Source organism: Amblyomma maculatum, chromosome 1 (assembly GCF_055883805.1).
Source record: "Amblyomma maculatum isolate TAMU_Amacu chromosome 1, ASM5588380v1, whole genome shotgun sequence".
In the NCBI taxonomy this organism is placed as follows: Eukaryota; Metazoa; Arthropoda; class Arachnida; order Ixodida; family Ixodidae; genus Amblyomma; species Amblyomma maculatum.
The window spans coordinates 283572218-283588635 of NC_139344.1; the positions used below are offsets into that span (position 1 = coordinate 283572218).

At 44.0% G+C, this 16418-nt stretch overlaps 1 protein-coding gene across 3 annotated transcripts; it reads left to right on the top strand.

The window, feature by feature from the left end:
- Positions 1-1588: 1588 nt before the first annotated feature.
- Positions 1589-15089, top strand: LOC146206709 (uncharacterized). Of its 3 annotated transcripts, none has more exons than XM_084591512.1 (3): positions 1589-1807; positions 2546-2692; positions 14827-15089. In XM_084591512.1, the coding sequence occupies exons 1-3, from the start codon at positions 1657-1659 to the stop codon at positions 14940-14942; spliced, it is 414 nt and encodes a 137-aa protein (XP_084447638.1). In that variant the 5' UTR covers positions 1589-1656; the 3' UTR covers positions 14943-15089. The 3 variants fall into 3 exon arrangements, 1 of the variants encoding a protein (XP_084447638.1); XR_014704494.1 differs by having other exon boundaries at positions 1594-1807; positions 2526-2692; XR_014704495.1 differs by having other exon boundaries at positions 1600-1807; positions 2572-2692.
- The last annotated feature ends 1329 nt before the right edge of the window (positions 15090-16418 follow it).

Genomic DNA, 16418 nt, shown 5'->3' on the forward strand with positions numbered 1-16418 from the left:
ACTTCCGTTCTTAAAGCTGTACCTCTCCACATGCTTGCCGCTCTTGGAGTGCGCGTCGGTTGGTTGGAATGGCACTTGCAAATCGAACTTGGACAAGGTTGACAGAGTACAGAAAATATTTTTTAAAGGTAATTCGATATCGCCTTCCTTGCGCAACTTCCTCCTTTCACTCCACCAGGAGTACCCCACTGAATCTTACTTCTCTTAACTGCCGTCGTGTCAGAGTAGATATAATTTTTCTGTACAAGCTCCCTCATGGCCACATTACGTGCCCTCAACTATTGAAGTACATCCTTCTGCGCGTTCCACGAAGGAGCATGAGGGAATTCAGACCGTTTCAAGTTTCTCCATTTCTTCATTCCCATTCCCCTCTTGACAGAATGCAGAGGTTGTTTAAGTCTGTCTTCACCTTGACATTTTCCAAAACTCGCTCTCTTCATTTATATTGAACGTTCGTAGCTTTGTATTCTAAACTGCACTTATCACATATAACTTCTACTTTTGAGTGTAAATATTGTATTTATTTACTTCACGTTTTGCTTTTTTCTCCCGGTGTTCAGTGCTGTTTTGAGTATCTTGTACTGCTTTTTATCCGTTTCTTATTGGTATATTAACTTTAAACTTTATTTTCGAATCTTACTGTCCCGCATTCAATTGTATTTCTCTATTGTATTTCCCTGTATTTATAACCTCTGTTTTAAGTACCACACACTTGTATCGCCTGAAATGGTTGTTTATTTTATGTATATTCTATTACTATAATCAATGTCAGTTATTTATTTTTTTTTTCTCTATATATTTTTTTTCGTGATGTGCTCTACAATTCTCTGACTGTGTATATAAGACATGCTACTCATTGTTTTCTTTCTTTCCGTGACACTTTTCATCTCAGTTTCATTTAATGTGTTATTTGTTTCTTTTTTTGTGTTCTATCTCTGTGTAAAACTTGTGAGTGCATTTTCATTTTTTTTATTTGTGCTGCAGCACGATGACCACATGGTTGTTCCTGCGCACATTAAATCTTATTATTATTTATTATTATTTATTATATTTATTTAATATTTATTATAATATTTATTATTATTATTATTATTATTATTATTATTATTATTATTATTATTATTATTATTATTATTATTATTATTATTATTATTATTATTATTATTATTATTATTCCCAAGATGGCGCCCAGTAAGGACGCATGTGCGCTGTGCTCCCGCCCGTTTTTTGGCAAGCAGCAGTTTTTACGATGTGCCGACTGTGCGAAACGTGTTCACACGAAGTGCGTCACCTGGGCGGATGACGAGCTGCAACTTCTGAAGTCCGGCTCTCGGCCATTCTTGTGTAATTTGTGTGCGTCGTCGTCGTCTGACGGTGTTAGGCTTAGCGACGGTGGTGCTAGAGTCCCTGGTGCCCCGCTCCTGCCCAGCCACCCGACCGGTTTTCCCCCTTCAGCCGCGACCGGCGAACATGGCGGTGAGTTTGCCTCGCTACGGGAGCGGCTAAAACTCGCCATGAATAATGCCAGTGTTGCCTGGATTTTTGCTGGACAGCCGCCCTGGATCCCTAGCAATCCCTAGGTCGGATTGTCCCTAGTTGAGGGCACGGCGTGCCGGCGGGCCACCGCTCATCGCCCGCCACCCACCCTGCTTGGGGATGCCGCCGGTGCCGCGGCGGCGGTTTGGTGCCGTGGCTTTTGTTGTAGTAAACGAGACTGTGCCTGTTGCACGGACGGGTGCGATCGAACTGACTGGTGTGCGCGCCATGAACAACCCTGGCACATCTGCTGCGGCTTCGGTACAGAAAGGTTAGTGCCCGGTCTGTGAAAATATTTTAGTTGTGGACAAAGCATGCCAATGAAGGTGCCGCCATGTTCAAATTTTAGCTGCCAGTTTTGCGTGCAATGTTCGTGGTTATATGCTGTCCGCTTACCGTTCTTATTTGTCACATACTGCAGGGATTTGTGCCAAGGTATGCACTTGCAGCACGCGCCAATTTAGCACTGTTGAAGGCGAGCACTGCACTGTCTTATGATGCTGCTAACTGGCGCTTGATGCTTTGTCTTCTATCAACCAGATACTCACGGCACTCGTCAGTGATTAGCTGCTTAGGGCGACGAAGCTCATTTTATGCTTTTTACGTTCTTGGCCCCGATTCTCCATACGCTGTTCGTTTTGATCACATCCGGGTGAAGTACTTGCCTATGATATCGCTCGAGCATCACTAGCTTGAAACTAGTGATACATATTGAGCACCAAAAGCTCGAAACTAGCACTGAACCTTTCACAGCTAAAAGCGGCAGCTATATGGATGATATTCTGCGTACCCTTGATGAAATTTTGCCTAGTTTGCGTCGGGTACGACAAAAGGATAAGCTCTGTTGAGACAACAGAAATGATAACGTAAATACCGTTTAGACAACTCCATTGTAGCACGGAGACCACGTAGAGGTGCTTCGAAGTAATGAACTCGCTACTGAACTCCCCTTATGTGTGTGTGATTTTTTTTTTTTCCTGTACCTTTAGTTTCTTACACTCCTTACTAGAGCCCTGCACGGGTTGGATTTTCCAGCCCCTTCCCTGGCCCACGTTTGAAGACCATCCCGGATCCATGGTTCCAAGCCCATCGGCAATGATTAATGGCCCGGACCCGGCCTGCGCTTCCACGACAGGGCCTGTGCCAAACCTGCAAAGTAAGTCTGAACAGGCGCCTTAAAAATGTATTGCTTAACTAGCACATAACAATAAATCAAGATGAGAGACAAACCTTGCAAAATATTCTTGGTTGAGAAGGGCACAGTTAAAGCACCGACAGAAGCAAAAGCATGGTGAAGAATATTTTGACAAGACATTTTATGTAAAGCTATCTAGCACAATGTACATTTAAAAGGTGTGGATTATGGGCATTTTAACTATGACTCCTTATAAGCAATTGGCTCTTGGTGCAAGTTCTTTGCTTAATCACCTACAAAAAGACTGCCCCTGGCAACTTTGCCCCAGGAACATTAGTGGGCAAGGGCAGAAAAAACCAAAATTTACATATTCATTGAAGAAATCACAGCCACATTGTCACATCTCTGTGGAGACGAAAAGCGGTAGTGTCTGTTCATTTTGCATGTATATGTTATTGGATATGTAAAGATTCCTAAAGCAATAAGCTCTTATCCTACAGCATTTATTGTAGCGTAGAGACATTCTTTGGGGGGGGGAAGTCAGAATTTTTATGAACAGATGGCTGCCTGCAGAGCAGTCAATTGAAGGTCCTTGTCCAGGGGCTGTTATAAGGCTTCAAATGTCCAGCCGTTAGCGGTAACACAAAGGTTAGAAGCTACCCTCTTGCTCACTGATTTCTGAGAAATCCTAAGCTGATGGTGTTGAGTACTTCAGTAGGCACGTGCTTATGCAAACGGGCTGTGTCATGCATGACAGGTTACAGCACTTCATAACACCTCCATTGTAGTACAGTTCGCTATCGAGTTTTGAGCCTTTCCTTTTTAACTTTTTTCACTTGTGTCATTGAATGCAGCCCGGCATGTTCGTACTAAATTACTTGGACAAAACACCGAGTGGCACTGATTAAACTCTGTTTACAAATGAGCTTTCTCTCATTCTCTGTCAACATATGTACTAGTAGTGGTTTATTCATAAACCACCGGAATGATTTTAGTGCTGGAATTCCATCTCCAAAAGAAGCCATACACAGCTTTACCCAGCCTGGCCTCGTTCCGCCACTGCAAGCTGCAAGCCCAGGCCTGCATGTCAAGCCCGAGCCAGGTCCAGACCCATAAAAACGGCAATTTTCCAGCCCGGCCCAGGTTTTCGGGCTGCCCGAATTCATGCTCTGCTCCATACACTGTTGAAATTATTTGCCGAGAATAAGTTCTCAGCAGGCAGTACTTTGGTAATCTTTGTTAGGAAGAAATTACATGCCATAATTTTTTTGCCCTGGAAACTTGCTTACACGACTACCTCAAAAATATCACCCAGACGTGTCCCTTGCCTGCAGTCGCTTGCTGTACAAACAGCATTGCAATTTATTTGCTGACACTATGGCGCATGTAGTACGAAACAAAAGGAGGTCATTATTTGCTAGATGATTGTGAAAGTATGAAAAATTTCAGTCACTGCTATTTTCATGGGAAAATGTCGCATGGCCTTGTATAGCCAATTAGGGCCAATTGACGAGAAATTTTTGCTCAAGATTTCTGCCAGCAGAGTAGGCACTGCTGTCATTTCTAATAGCTATTTCGTTGTTCATTCATTTGCAGCGGCACCAACATGTTCTGTTGTCTGTGTTTTGTGCGCCCATATTCTGTTCGTTGCTTTAAAACATTTCTGGGTAAGTGCAGTCGAGACCGCGAGCATAGTGTTGGGTGAATTCACCAGGCGGCATGACAAAAGGAGGCAGTGTGGTGTAGAGGAATCCACTTGCGCCAAAGACAGAGACTGCAACCATGCCAGACAGGTTGCCAAGACATCGAACGAGAAGCCAGACTAGCCTATTGCCGAGAAGCTTACCAAATGCGGAATCAAGCCAAGACTGAAGCGGCAGCTACAAATGCGGCACCGGCCGATGGCTAATGCTTTTGACTTGGTTCAAAGAGAGCTGAACCTCTGCAATATTTAATATTTCATAACAAAGGCTTCAAGGATTTGCCTCAAGTGATTCCAGGTAGCCCTGCATGCACCTTTGTCACGGATACACCTGCAAGAAACAAATAGTGGTGCGTAATTGCTCCAAGCGATGTTCTCTTTGTTTTCCTTTTTAACTTGATACCATAAAAAGCACCCTGTGTGGCAGCACCTGCTGACTTGGTCATGTCAAGTGGCCTTGTGATGTCACGCAACGGACAGTCATTGCAGTGCTGCGTCACCTTCCTGCCACTTGCCAGATACATGCCCATAATTTTTCATGGATGCCAGATTTTCTGCAGTATGGGACCCATCACAATATTTTTTGTTGCCAGAATCTAATAGTGCAGTGTTTCGTGACTTTTTTGTCGCTTGTCCGGCAGCAAGACACATTTCTTGCCGAGATATTTCGATTTGAAGTTGAAGAGGTCTGTTTTCCTTCCAAGGGATTTAGACTTGGGAAAATGATGCAAACGATGGTGTAGACATAGACTCCGTGATTCTTGATGCATAGCGAGCAGTGCAATCTAGCAGCAGCTGAAATTAAAGCTACAGTTCGCCAAAGCCGTCTATTTGTTTGCACCAGGCATAGATCTTGAGCTTGACTGCAAAGTTCTCGCAGTGAATCTTGACCTTTGCACCCACAGAGCATGCGGTGCTTTTTAGAGTTGAGGTCACTTGACTAACAGGATAGAATGTACGAGTGCCGGCGTGGCGGCAAAGTTTGTAGCTAGCGAAGCTATGGATGCGGCCACAGACATTGCCGAGCTACCATCACGAGTGACGAGTAAAGACTGCTACAGATCCGTCTTTTTTGAATAGCAGCAAGGGGTGAACAATGCATTGTAGCAGAAAGTTAAAAGAAAAAAGGGGTACACAGGGCCTGTTTTGCTCAATTTATTTAGTTTCCTTCACTATTGTATTTCTTAATATGAACCAACTGAGCTCCCTTTCGCTCAATGCTTCCTTGGGTGTCTACACCTTATGTGGTGCACTCTAGAGTCGCTGCCCTGCAGATGGCAAACTGATGTGCCAGTAAGGTCTGTGCATGCACACTGGGAGAGTAGAAAATAGAGAAATAGAAATATTACGAGATAGTTTGGCAAACTCCTATGCTTATCATAGATATGAGACATCGGTGACACTATTAACAGCCAGCAAAAGCATTCAGCACACTTGGGATGCAATTGTTTAGCGGTGAGTGAAAAATGTGTGTAAAAAAATGCAATTGCACTACACAAGTAATGTAATGCGAGAGGTCTCAGCTGTTCGTGTGGTGCAATGGCTAAGACATTCAGTTAAAACTCCAAAGGACTTAGAATTAAATCCTGTTGGAGGCCGTTTTTTTTTTTCTTCTTTTTTTTTTTGTCGCTTTTTTTTTTTTCTTAAGCACCCATGCAATTTAAATCTTACTTTTTCCAGCCTTTCTTTTCTTTCCCAGCTCCACTCGGGTCTGTGCAGGTTTATTCTGCCCAGTAAGTTGTAACTTAATCCTGTGTGCATTTCATCCCAGATTTTTCAATAGAGAAGCGCTTACTGAGGCATGAACTTCATCAGAGGAAAACTCTGCTGCTCCACACTTGTAAACCAAAGCATGTATATCAAAAATGAAACCATGTGGTGATGCCAAATGCATAGCTGTGACTTCGAAGAACCAAAACATACCACAACGAAACTGACTGCCTGTGGCACTGCCAAGCGCAAATTTATTTTTGGCTTCCAATATTTAGCCTGTCTTTTTGCCATTTTTGAAACAAAAATTAACAATTCAAACATGCAACCATAATACATGTTAGGCAGCCTCCGGGATCCCTTGCATGTCATTGTGCATGCATTTGCGATTTCTGTATTTCTGCAATGCCTGCATTTCTGTTCTCTTTTTTCTACCTTATAAGAGTTTTGTTTTCAGTGAAAGTGGTGTTTTTGTGATTAGGAGCCAGTATACCATCGCTGCAAGCCTACTTTTTCTTTCAGTGTTCCTTTAGCACTACTTGCAGGTCTACTGCAGGTCTTTCATACTGCACTCTGAACAATTTTTTACCTATGCTTTTCATTAAGATTTTCGAAGCATGATGGGTTGTAGCGAATGGATTTGATTGCACCTAAAAACTTCCAACACAAATTGAGAGCGTGTAATTTCTCTTTTTTTTTTTTGCTCACTGCGTGTTCTTTGCGAATGATGAATTTGACCACTTGCTTCACGAGGGAAGGCTCGAGGACGTTGAAGCTACTTTGATTGCCCGTCACTAGGCACAGTTATAGCAGTCTCGTAGCTCACTGGGTGCATGAGGTATTTGAGGTTACTACTCCTTATCGCCATAGACACCAGCAGGCTCAGCATATGTATCTAGGCATGCGACTTCTTGTTGGTTGACCCCTTATCATTTATACTGCGCAGTTTGTTGCATAATGGAAGCACAAGTTGACACAGGAAATGAAACGCCATGCAGTCCTCATCGCACTGGCCGTGCGCCACAGCGACTTGGAAATTGCCAACTTTCTGAATGTTGCGAAGCCTTTCGTTAACAAAGTGCGGACAGAACTGATGTGCTGTGACGCTGTGGCGAAAAGGAAAAAGCACAGTCAGCGGTCAGACGTCGTCAGAACACCTGATTTTCTTCAGAGGCTGCAAGTCATCGTGAGTGACAACCCAGAGAAGTCAATGCGGGACATTGCAAAGGAGCTCGATGTCGTAGAGTCAGCTGCCAGGCTTGCTGTGCACGAGGACGTGAGGTACCATTTCTGTGTCATGAGGAGGGCGCAATTCTTTTCTGGTAAAGCTCGGGAGAATCGTCTGCTCTGGTCCAAGCGCTTGCTAGGCAAGCTGAAGAGCCTGGAATGCTTTTTTTTTCTTTCAGATGAAAAGAACTTCGATCAAGACCAAAAAGCTAATTTCCATAATGAAAGATGGCTTTACGGAAGCGCTAATGAGGTGCCGACAGCATTGCAGACAAAATTTCTGTCTGTGATGGTGTCAGCAGTCGTCGGCAACAAGGGTGATGTCATGCTGCCACACTGTTTTGCAGAAGGACTCCGCGTTAATGCTGCCGAGTACGCAGAGGTGCTTGCCACCGTTGTGAAGCCCTGGACTGATACTGTTTCGAAAGGAAAATCTTGTGTCTTTCAGCAACATTCGGCTCTCGCCCACACCGCCTGCGTCACCCACGAGTGGCTGGCCAACAACTTCCAATAACCACATCACTCCCAACTTGTGGCCTCCTAGTCGTCCAGATTTGAAATCACTGGCGTCGTTGAGAGAGAAGCCGACAAAAGGCCACATAATACAAAAGCTCTTAAGGTCGCCACTGCGAACTCAATGGGCAGTACCTCTAAGAACCACCTGATCCGTGCATGCAGCCATTTCCGAAGCCGAATTGAATTGGTTATTGCTGCAAGTGGCGCATTCATTGAGTAATGTGAAAATAAACAGTAAGAGAAATATCTCCTAAAGTTTGGTGAAAATATATATATATTTGCTGGAGATATTCTCTGCCTGAAGCCAACATTGCATCCTCAAATGCCTCGTGCACCCGGTATATTGCAAGATATGTGGCTCGAAAGTTCAGGCACAAATCAAAATGTAGTACTTATTCTGTATCTAATTTTGAGCAAATTATGTGTGCAAAAAAAAAACAAAACAAAAAAAAAACAATTCATCTCAAATTTTGACCACCGAGGTCTTCTTTATACGTCTGCAGAGCTTGCAAAGCTCGTAAACACGCTGGAAAATTCGATTTCTTTAAATTATTTATTTCATTTCAATAATTGAGATTAAGACAAGCAACATTCATAATTTTGCGATGTTTTTGAAAAGCCCAGATGTTCCCGAGCCTGGATATTCTGCCCATGACAGAAAAATTACTCTTCGCATAGAGAAGTTCTACGTCCAGATGAGGTTCTGTTTTTATATGAAGTCACTAAACTAAGAGCAGAGCTCTAAACCAGAGCAGATAATGCACCTGAAGGTGAGGAGATGGAAAAAATTATATTCTAGGGCTCTGTTTAATGACCCTGCCCGCGTCTTGTGTATTATTTTCAAATTTAGCAGCTTAATCATTCACGTGCTCGTAGTTCAGTGACATTTTCATATAATTCTGTAGTGTTTCTTATGTTGGTACCATATGCTTGAACTATTTATATTCACTTAAAGGGGTCATGACAGCTAAAATCTGAGCATAAACTGATTATTGCATTTCACTCCATTCACGTTAATTATAAATCCTCGAAATTTGAGATTTCAGTGCAGTAGATAGTTTATAATGATTTTTTATTACTAATAGCGAAAGCAGCTTTATGGTTTGGCAACCTTGGGCGCTGACGTTACACGATATCATCCCCATGCTTTCTGCTATTCATGGTGACTGCGGCACTCTTGCATGCATGCCGTGGATTGTGGTCACTAAGAGCCTTTTTCTTTCTTCAGCAAAAATATTTCATTCGCATATTATTTTTACTTTGGCAAGCCTTCACTATAGTGTGCAACCTTAGCGATCCTTGGACTTGTTTTGGGCTTCGTCTAGAGATTGTCGAGAAGGCCAAAATAGATGTGCTCATGCTGTATTATTTAAGCATACAATCTGAAGCACATTATTCTTACGTTTTGAGAGTTAGCTTGTTTAGCAACAAGCACTCCCATATATAAAAAGGCACATGTCCAACGTTTCCTTCCTGGTCTTAAATCGGTAACCAATCAGCAACACAGTTGATATGAATCGAAGTTCGGTTTACATTCGGCTTCTGTTTTGGTGAGCAGTCAAGGTCGACAAGTCTCGTTCTGAATGAGGCCAATTTGGGAAAGCGACCCACCGTTTGCCTTTGCAAGTGTGAACATCGGTCAGACTGAGCGGTTCCTTAATCGCACACCCTTTGCAATCCTCAATCGTGAATGGGCCTTTAAACTGCACGCTGGTCACATGTTGGTTACAGTCAGTGTGCAGTAAAACATCTTCAGAACACAGCGGGCCTGTTTGTAAGCAGCACAATTTCTGCTGCCAAGAAGGGTAGAAAGGCCTTTATGACTTATTGGAGATTTAATTGACCACATGCTCTGAAGTTTCTTCAAAAAGCCGATATTTCTGCTATAAAACATTAACATTTCCGCTCCATAGCTGTTTCAGCACGTCTGTCCTGCTTTCTGCTCCATTTAGCTGCTCCAAAAAGCATATTTGCTTGCTCGAAGAGCTGCTCTAAACACCTATTTTGGCCACGCACACATGGTACTGCTTTTCACGAGCCCCTGTCCAAAAGTGCTGGAAGAAGACAATAACGATGCTATTTTGGGGCCTACTTCACGCAAATTCAGCACTCAGACTTCGACTACCTTGAAGGAAAGTCATCCTTGCCACTTAAGAGTGTTCAAACGTGGACTAGCCTCCCTTGCGCTTTATAATGGCGTTCGCACCCTGACCGCCTACTTACTTGTCCCTGTGGGCCTTCTCGATGAAATCCTACAGGCCCCTCATGATGAGCCCACAGCTGGGCGTCTAAACTTTATTTTACTCTGAGTCGCATTCAGGTTAAATAATATTGGCCCATATTGGCCTCGTCTATCTGCTAATGTCACGCACTATGTCAGGAGTTGCTGTGACTGCTAACGCCACCGAACACTGCTAACAAGACTGCAGGATATACAACCAAACCAATCACTTGCGAGGCCATTCCAACAGATCGGCATGGACTTACTAGGTCATTTCCCGACATTGACATCTAGCAACAAGTGGATAATAGTAGCAACTGACTACCTGACTCGCAACGCCGAAGCAAAGGGCCAAAGGCTTCTTCAGACTAATTATCGTTGTAGAAAGCGAGAAGCGCATCATATCTGTCGTGTAAAAAACCCACTTCTCGTTGTCCGTGGCATTGTCCTTCTCGCATGCATTAACAGTCAGTCGGCCTGAAAGTTAAGCCGATGTAACTAGTTTCTCGCTTTAATGTCAGCACAGTAGCCTGCCGCACTGTTGCTGCCGGCTAGGAGCGGAGAAGCAGGTCAACTCCATTCCACCTTGTGTATGGCAGGGAGCCCGAAAATTCCAAAAGCACTGTGGAATCTACACTGCAGAAGTGCGAAAGGCTGAGCGTTGCTGGTGCACACGGTGCATCCGTTTGCTCTCATTATCATTATTAACTAAATGCACCGTTATCATTGCTAATGCCGTCATTGTCATTATCACTAATTGCAGCGTCATTGTCAGCGCTACTATCGTCGCATGTGAGACAACCGCAAGCTTGCCTTGCAGCGCCAGCTGAGCACTTCGCCATAGATGGTCCAGCGAGGTATACAAGTACATCGTACTCAAGTGCTCCAACACCAGATGGATGCTTTGAACGCGAAGGTTGGCATAGGAGTACGGAATTCCACAAGCCGGCCTGTTGGAGATATTCCAGCTTGCGTGGAGAGAGCAGATCCATAACCAGGTTTGAGAAGCAGAAATGAAGAGATGGCACAGCGAAGCACGGGCAAAGTCATCCCTGGCGGTGGACTCCAGCACAAAACACACGATCGCTAATGAGAACATCTATGACAACACACGAGACAGCGGACGGCAGCGGGTTACTCTGCGAGGCACGGAGTGGTTTTCTGCGCACAAGTGCTCCGAGTGCGACGCAGCCGATAAAACCATACAGCATGTTGTGATCGAGTGCCCGAAACTGTGGCCCTCCCCCCTACAACTGCGACATCAGCACTGATGGAGACTCTTTCGACAGCACTTGGTCTGCAGTCGATGTCACCACCCAAAGAGCACACCCTGGGTAGGGCAGTAGAGGTGACAAAGCACCGCCTTGACTGGTGGCGTAAACGAAAAGATTGTTGAAGGACTCCCCCTTTTCCTTCCTCATTTCTTTTTTCTGGACTTTTGACCAATGCACAGCAGTTGGTATAGTTTTTGTTCTTTTTCTACTCCTTTATTTATTGGCCTAATGAAGAACTCTGTGATCCCTCGCTACAAAGGGGAGTGGCCGCATTAGCATCACGCAGACAAGGAGAATTATGATGTGTGTTTTAACTCATCCTCATGATAGACAAGGGCCCGCCGGGGTGGCGCAGTGGTTACGGCGCTCGACTACTGTTCCCAAGAATGCGGGATCGTAACCGGGCTTCGGCGGCCGCTTTTCAATGGAGACGAAAGCAAGGCCGCCTGTGTTCTATGTGATGTCAGTGCACGTTAAAGAACCCCAGGTGGTCGAAATTTCCGGAGTCCTGCACTACGGCATCTATCATAGCCTGAGTCGGTTTGGGATGTTAAACCCCGCAAACCAAACCAAACCAAATCACTGTAGACAAGATATATGTGCAGTTCACGATCCCGGGTGTGGCACAGTTGGTTAAAGCTTAGGCTGGCGATGCGAGGGATGCAGGTTCGATTCCCGGTGGATGCAGGATTTTTACCTTTCCGATGACATTAGTTTCGGTTTCAGGTGATGTAATTTGATTGAAAGCTATATTGTGACCGAACGAACGCCGACAGTATGAGCCATTAAAGCGCAGCTGCATCACTTTTCGAGAATTCTGCGACATTCAAGAATTTGACTCTCCATAAGCTGTCGGTAATGCTTGCAAAGTGTTTGTGTGCTATCTTTAAAACTGATGAAGTAATCAACGATTACAATTCGGGCTTCTCCTCACAGCACTGAAGGACTGCGTAGAAGCTCGATGATGACATCACGGACGGTAATATTTTTTCTTTACGTTACCTTCGCCCACATCATGCGGTGCCTTTTTTGATGCCATCAAACAATATTTCTGGGCCTTCAATTTTGGTAGCCTTGTTTTTACTTCTTCCAACCAAGCCATTCCATGCGGGAAACATACTGGTGCCGTCAATGATGTCATTATGTGCCCCCCAAGCGTCGCTGTGTGGTGAGGAGAAGCTCGATAGCTGAAGCGGTTTAAATCGCTATTTGCGCCATTGTTTGAAATGCTAGCGCGAAGATATCTTGCATGCTTAACCTGAAAGCTGTAATCATTTGATTCCTTGAAACTCATCAAAATCTACAACTGGTGCAGTTTCCCTTTAAAGGCTTTCGCCTTAATACAGCACTCGATGTCATGCTGATGCCACATGTAACGGAAAAGGACAGCCTCAGTGTCACTGCCTACCTTCAGCGTGCAGAAGCAGCCCGACGACTCGCCCAGCTGAGCATAAAAAGCCAGCAAGGCACCAATGCCTAACGTAACCTACAATGACAATGAAAATTACAAGCCAGCAGACCGACTCTAGGTTTAGGTACTGAATCACCATCGTGGATTTAATGAAAACTATAAATTTTACGCTGCTGTTTCCGCAAATCAAGTTCACTCATCTAGATGAAATGGGCTATGGAATTGTCCCCAGATGTTACTGACAGTACCCCAGGGGTGATACATGTCCAGAAATTGTATGTTGTGTGCCTAAAGCCCTATTATAACTGATGGACACTATTTATATTTTGCTTAATGTTTATTTTTGCCTACCTTTCTATTCAATGTAGAGCATTGGGCCGATGCTTCTTTGAGGGGGAAGTCATACCGCAAAGCTTTTTTTTTTTTTTTTCACGCTTTACGCCACCTGGACGCAGCTTTTACTCTTTTTGTTGTACAATGATGATGCACAGAGATTTACCTCGAATGATTGCCACAACACAACACTGCTTCTACATTGTTCTTGATCGTTGTACTTGGCAGGTTTACCTGTTTCCTTGTTGCCTTTAAACTGAGCACTGGGCATTCTGTTGTTCGATGACCAATGCCTTTGTCGTGATTGGCACATTGTTGCAACGAAATAAACTCTGAAAGTGAATCCAATGTGCAGATAATGCTGTCAAACAGAGTACTGAGTTCTTTTTGGCTGATAGTAAATGATGGAATAAGAACACATGGTTGCAAAGAGCATATGTAGGCTCTTGAACAGGTTACCTGTGCTCCTTCTGCCATTAGCTTGTTAATCGGTGTGATGAACCACTAGTTTAAGAAACACTATCACCAACCAAATTATTTATTAGAACCCAACATTTCGCGACCAACTCGGTCCCTTCCTCAGGGGCGACAAGTTCGAGGCCCGCAGTAGCAGGCAGCGGCCTATGCTTAGCCGATCTGAAGAAGAATGGCTATACACGCGCCTTTATTCCAATGTGCTTTCCGCCGTCGAGCTTGCAGGACAAGAGGGTCGGTCAACACGGAAACGACGAAGCGCCCTCGCATTGTGCTCCCATACGTGGCGGGCACCAGTGAGGCGCTTGCACGCATCCTGCGCAAACACGTCTGTGTGTCGCACAAACCTACTTCAACAGTCTGCCATTTTCTGCCGCTACCAAAAGACCGTATTCCTAGAGAAAAATAACCAGGCGTTATTTATAAAATCTCGTGCTCAGAGTGCTCTGCCTCTTATATCGGCGAAACAAAAAATCTGTCTGCGCATATTGCAGCACAAAAATGACGCCCGGCAATTGAACTCGAAAAGCAACCCCCCTCGCCGAGCACTGCGAATGCGCCGACCACAAAATCGCCTTTGGCGAGGTGAACATACTTGATGTGGTGGAGACCAACCCTTTCAAAAGACGTCGCGTCTTTTTTCGGTTCATCCGGCTGACAGCTGCAGCAGTGAACAGGAATCTGGGGACGCTACCCTGGCTCTGCTACACAATTGGACTTCGCCACGTGTGCCTGCTACTGCGGGCCTCAAACTTTAGTCGCCCCTGAGGAAGGGATCGAGTTGGACCCGAAACGTCGGGTTCTAATAAAAAATTTGGTTGGTGATGGTGTTTCTTAAACTTTTGTTTCAAGTACCCAACCAGGCGGAGTTACACCGAAGATGTTCTCGTTCAAGTCAATGAACCAATAGGAAAAGCTTTAGGCCTTTCCAGTGACAGGCATCGTAAAGAACCAATGAGTGCGGAGGACAAGTCTATTTGCCATGTTTGAGCCTAGTCAGAGCCTCTATGAAGGCACACAAAGGACAACTTGATAACTCATTTTGGATATGTTGACATTCATCCAGCAGTAGTTATGGCTGACTGCATGGCAGTGTAGCCTAGCCTCTGAAATCTGCTTCCAAAAATTGATGTCAACATACGCAGTTTACTTGTGCAATCCGTTGGTGTTGGCAATACCTGTACTTTTTTTTTATATTTTGTATTTTCCAGTCTACAAGAGTTCTGTTTCTTGCTGTCTTTTTTTGAGACTCACTTTTGACAACTTGGAAAATCTTTCTTTTTGCAGAGTTCAAAGACTGGAAGGACCATATGGAAATCTGTGAAGTGGCTCATTTTGTTAGTGGCAGGAATGGCTCATCTGCATACCATGCAGGTTTTTGCAAATGCACATCTGTTTGTTAGCCGACTTTGAAAAATAAGAGGGCTAAGGAACCTGTTCCACATCATGTTCAAAATAGGCTGTGCTTATATGCCTAAGCTGCTTCTGACATTGCCATGGTGCTTTTGATTTTGTATACAAATGCTGTCTGAATAAAAGGTGCCTACGTATCTTGTATGTTTAATGAACTCAAGCATGTGATGGCTCACATGCATCACATTGTTAATGATGGTCCCCAAGATACACAGCATTTAATTGATGCTAATTATATGGAGTTAGCTGCACGTTAACCCGGTAACCGCCAAATTAACTCCCGAAAAACATACTAACATCGGCAGGTTTAGTTGTAATGTTTTTCATACCATTCTAATTCTAAAAAGTTTCCTTCATTAGTAAAGCATGCTGTCACTTCGCCATCTTTGTTCTGTTTTTTTTACCAGTGTACGCACATCGCAAACGGGGTCAGAGTAACTGTCAGGTACAAATTCTAGATTGTCAGCGAAGCTGCTGTCTGAACTACTTTATGAAAGAGCTCTTTTTTGTTGAGGCATCACCGCCACCGGCACTCTTTGTGTGTGGCACTATCATAAAATGACTTTTGTCATGCCAAAAATGTGTACTAAAGACTGAAATGCGCATTTTTTTTCCATGGATAACTATTGCTCAGTAGAGTTGAAAATGCAATCAATGTATTTACCAAATCTATTCCTTTTTCATTGGCAGTGCAAGCAATGTAAGAGCAGATTGGACAAGTGCCACTTGTCACTGGCAATACTGGCACAATTGCCAATGACAAATGAAGCTCTGAGATAAAGGACTAAGCCAGCATATGGTTTTGTGGATGCGGAAAGTTATGTGTAGTTAGTCAAGTTTGTACACAGTCGTCTGAAAGATTCTCAACATTTTTACAATGATTATTGCAGACCTGCAATGAGACACTAGAATGTTCACTTTTACATAGAAAAGTGATGCTGCTTCAATAGAGGCAATATGCGAAAATGCCCGTATGATATGCAGCAGTATTAGTAGTGCACAATAAAGGTTCCCAAGAGGCTAAAATTGTGGCCCTCCTACAGCCTGGAAATAAAACCCCATATACTTTGCTGATATGCACAGAAATACTGCCTTTTGATAACTAGACATACGCTGCACCTACCTTCACCATCTGTGCTTGCCTTGGATTGCAATGCCTTATGTAACGTGCACAAAGGGATTGTACTTTATTTTGCAATTAATTTCGCATATACATTTTGGTGAACTGTCTGCAGCCACAGGGCCTGCTTTTGAGCTGCATAGATTTTCTCCTTATGGAAGTTTACAGTTGACAAGTGTTCTGTTCGGTTTATGGGGTTTAATGTCTATAGGCAATGAGGGATGCTGTAGCGGACAGCTCCAGAAAATTCTGACCACCTGGGTGTTTTATGTGCACTGACATCGCAAAGTACAAAGCCGCCTTGCATTTCGCCTCCATCAGCTGCCACCGCAGCTGAGAGTAAACC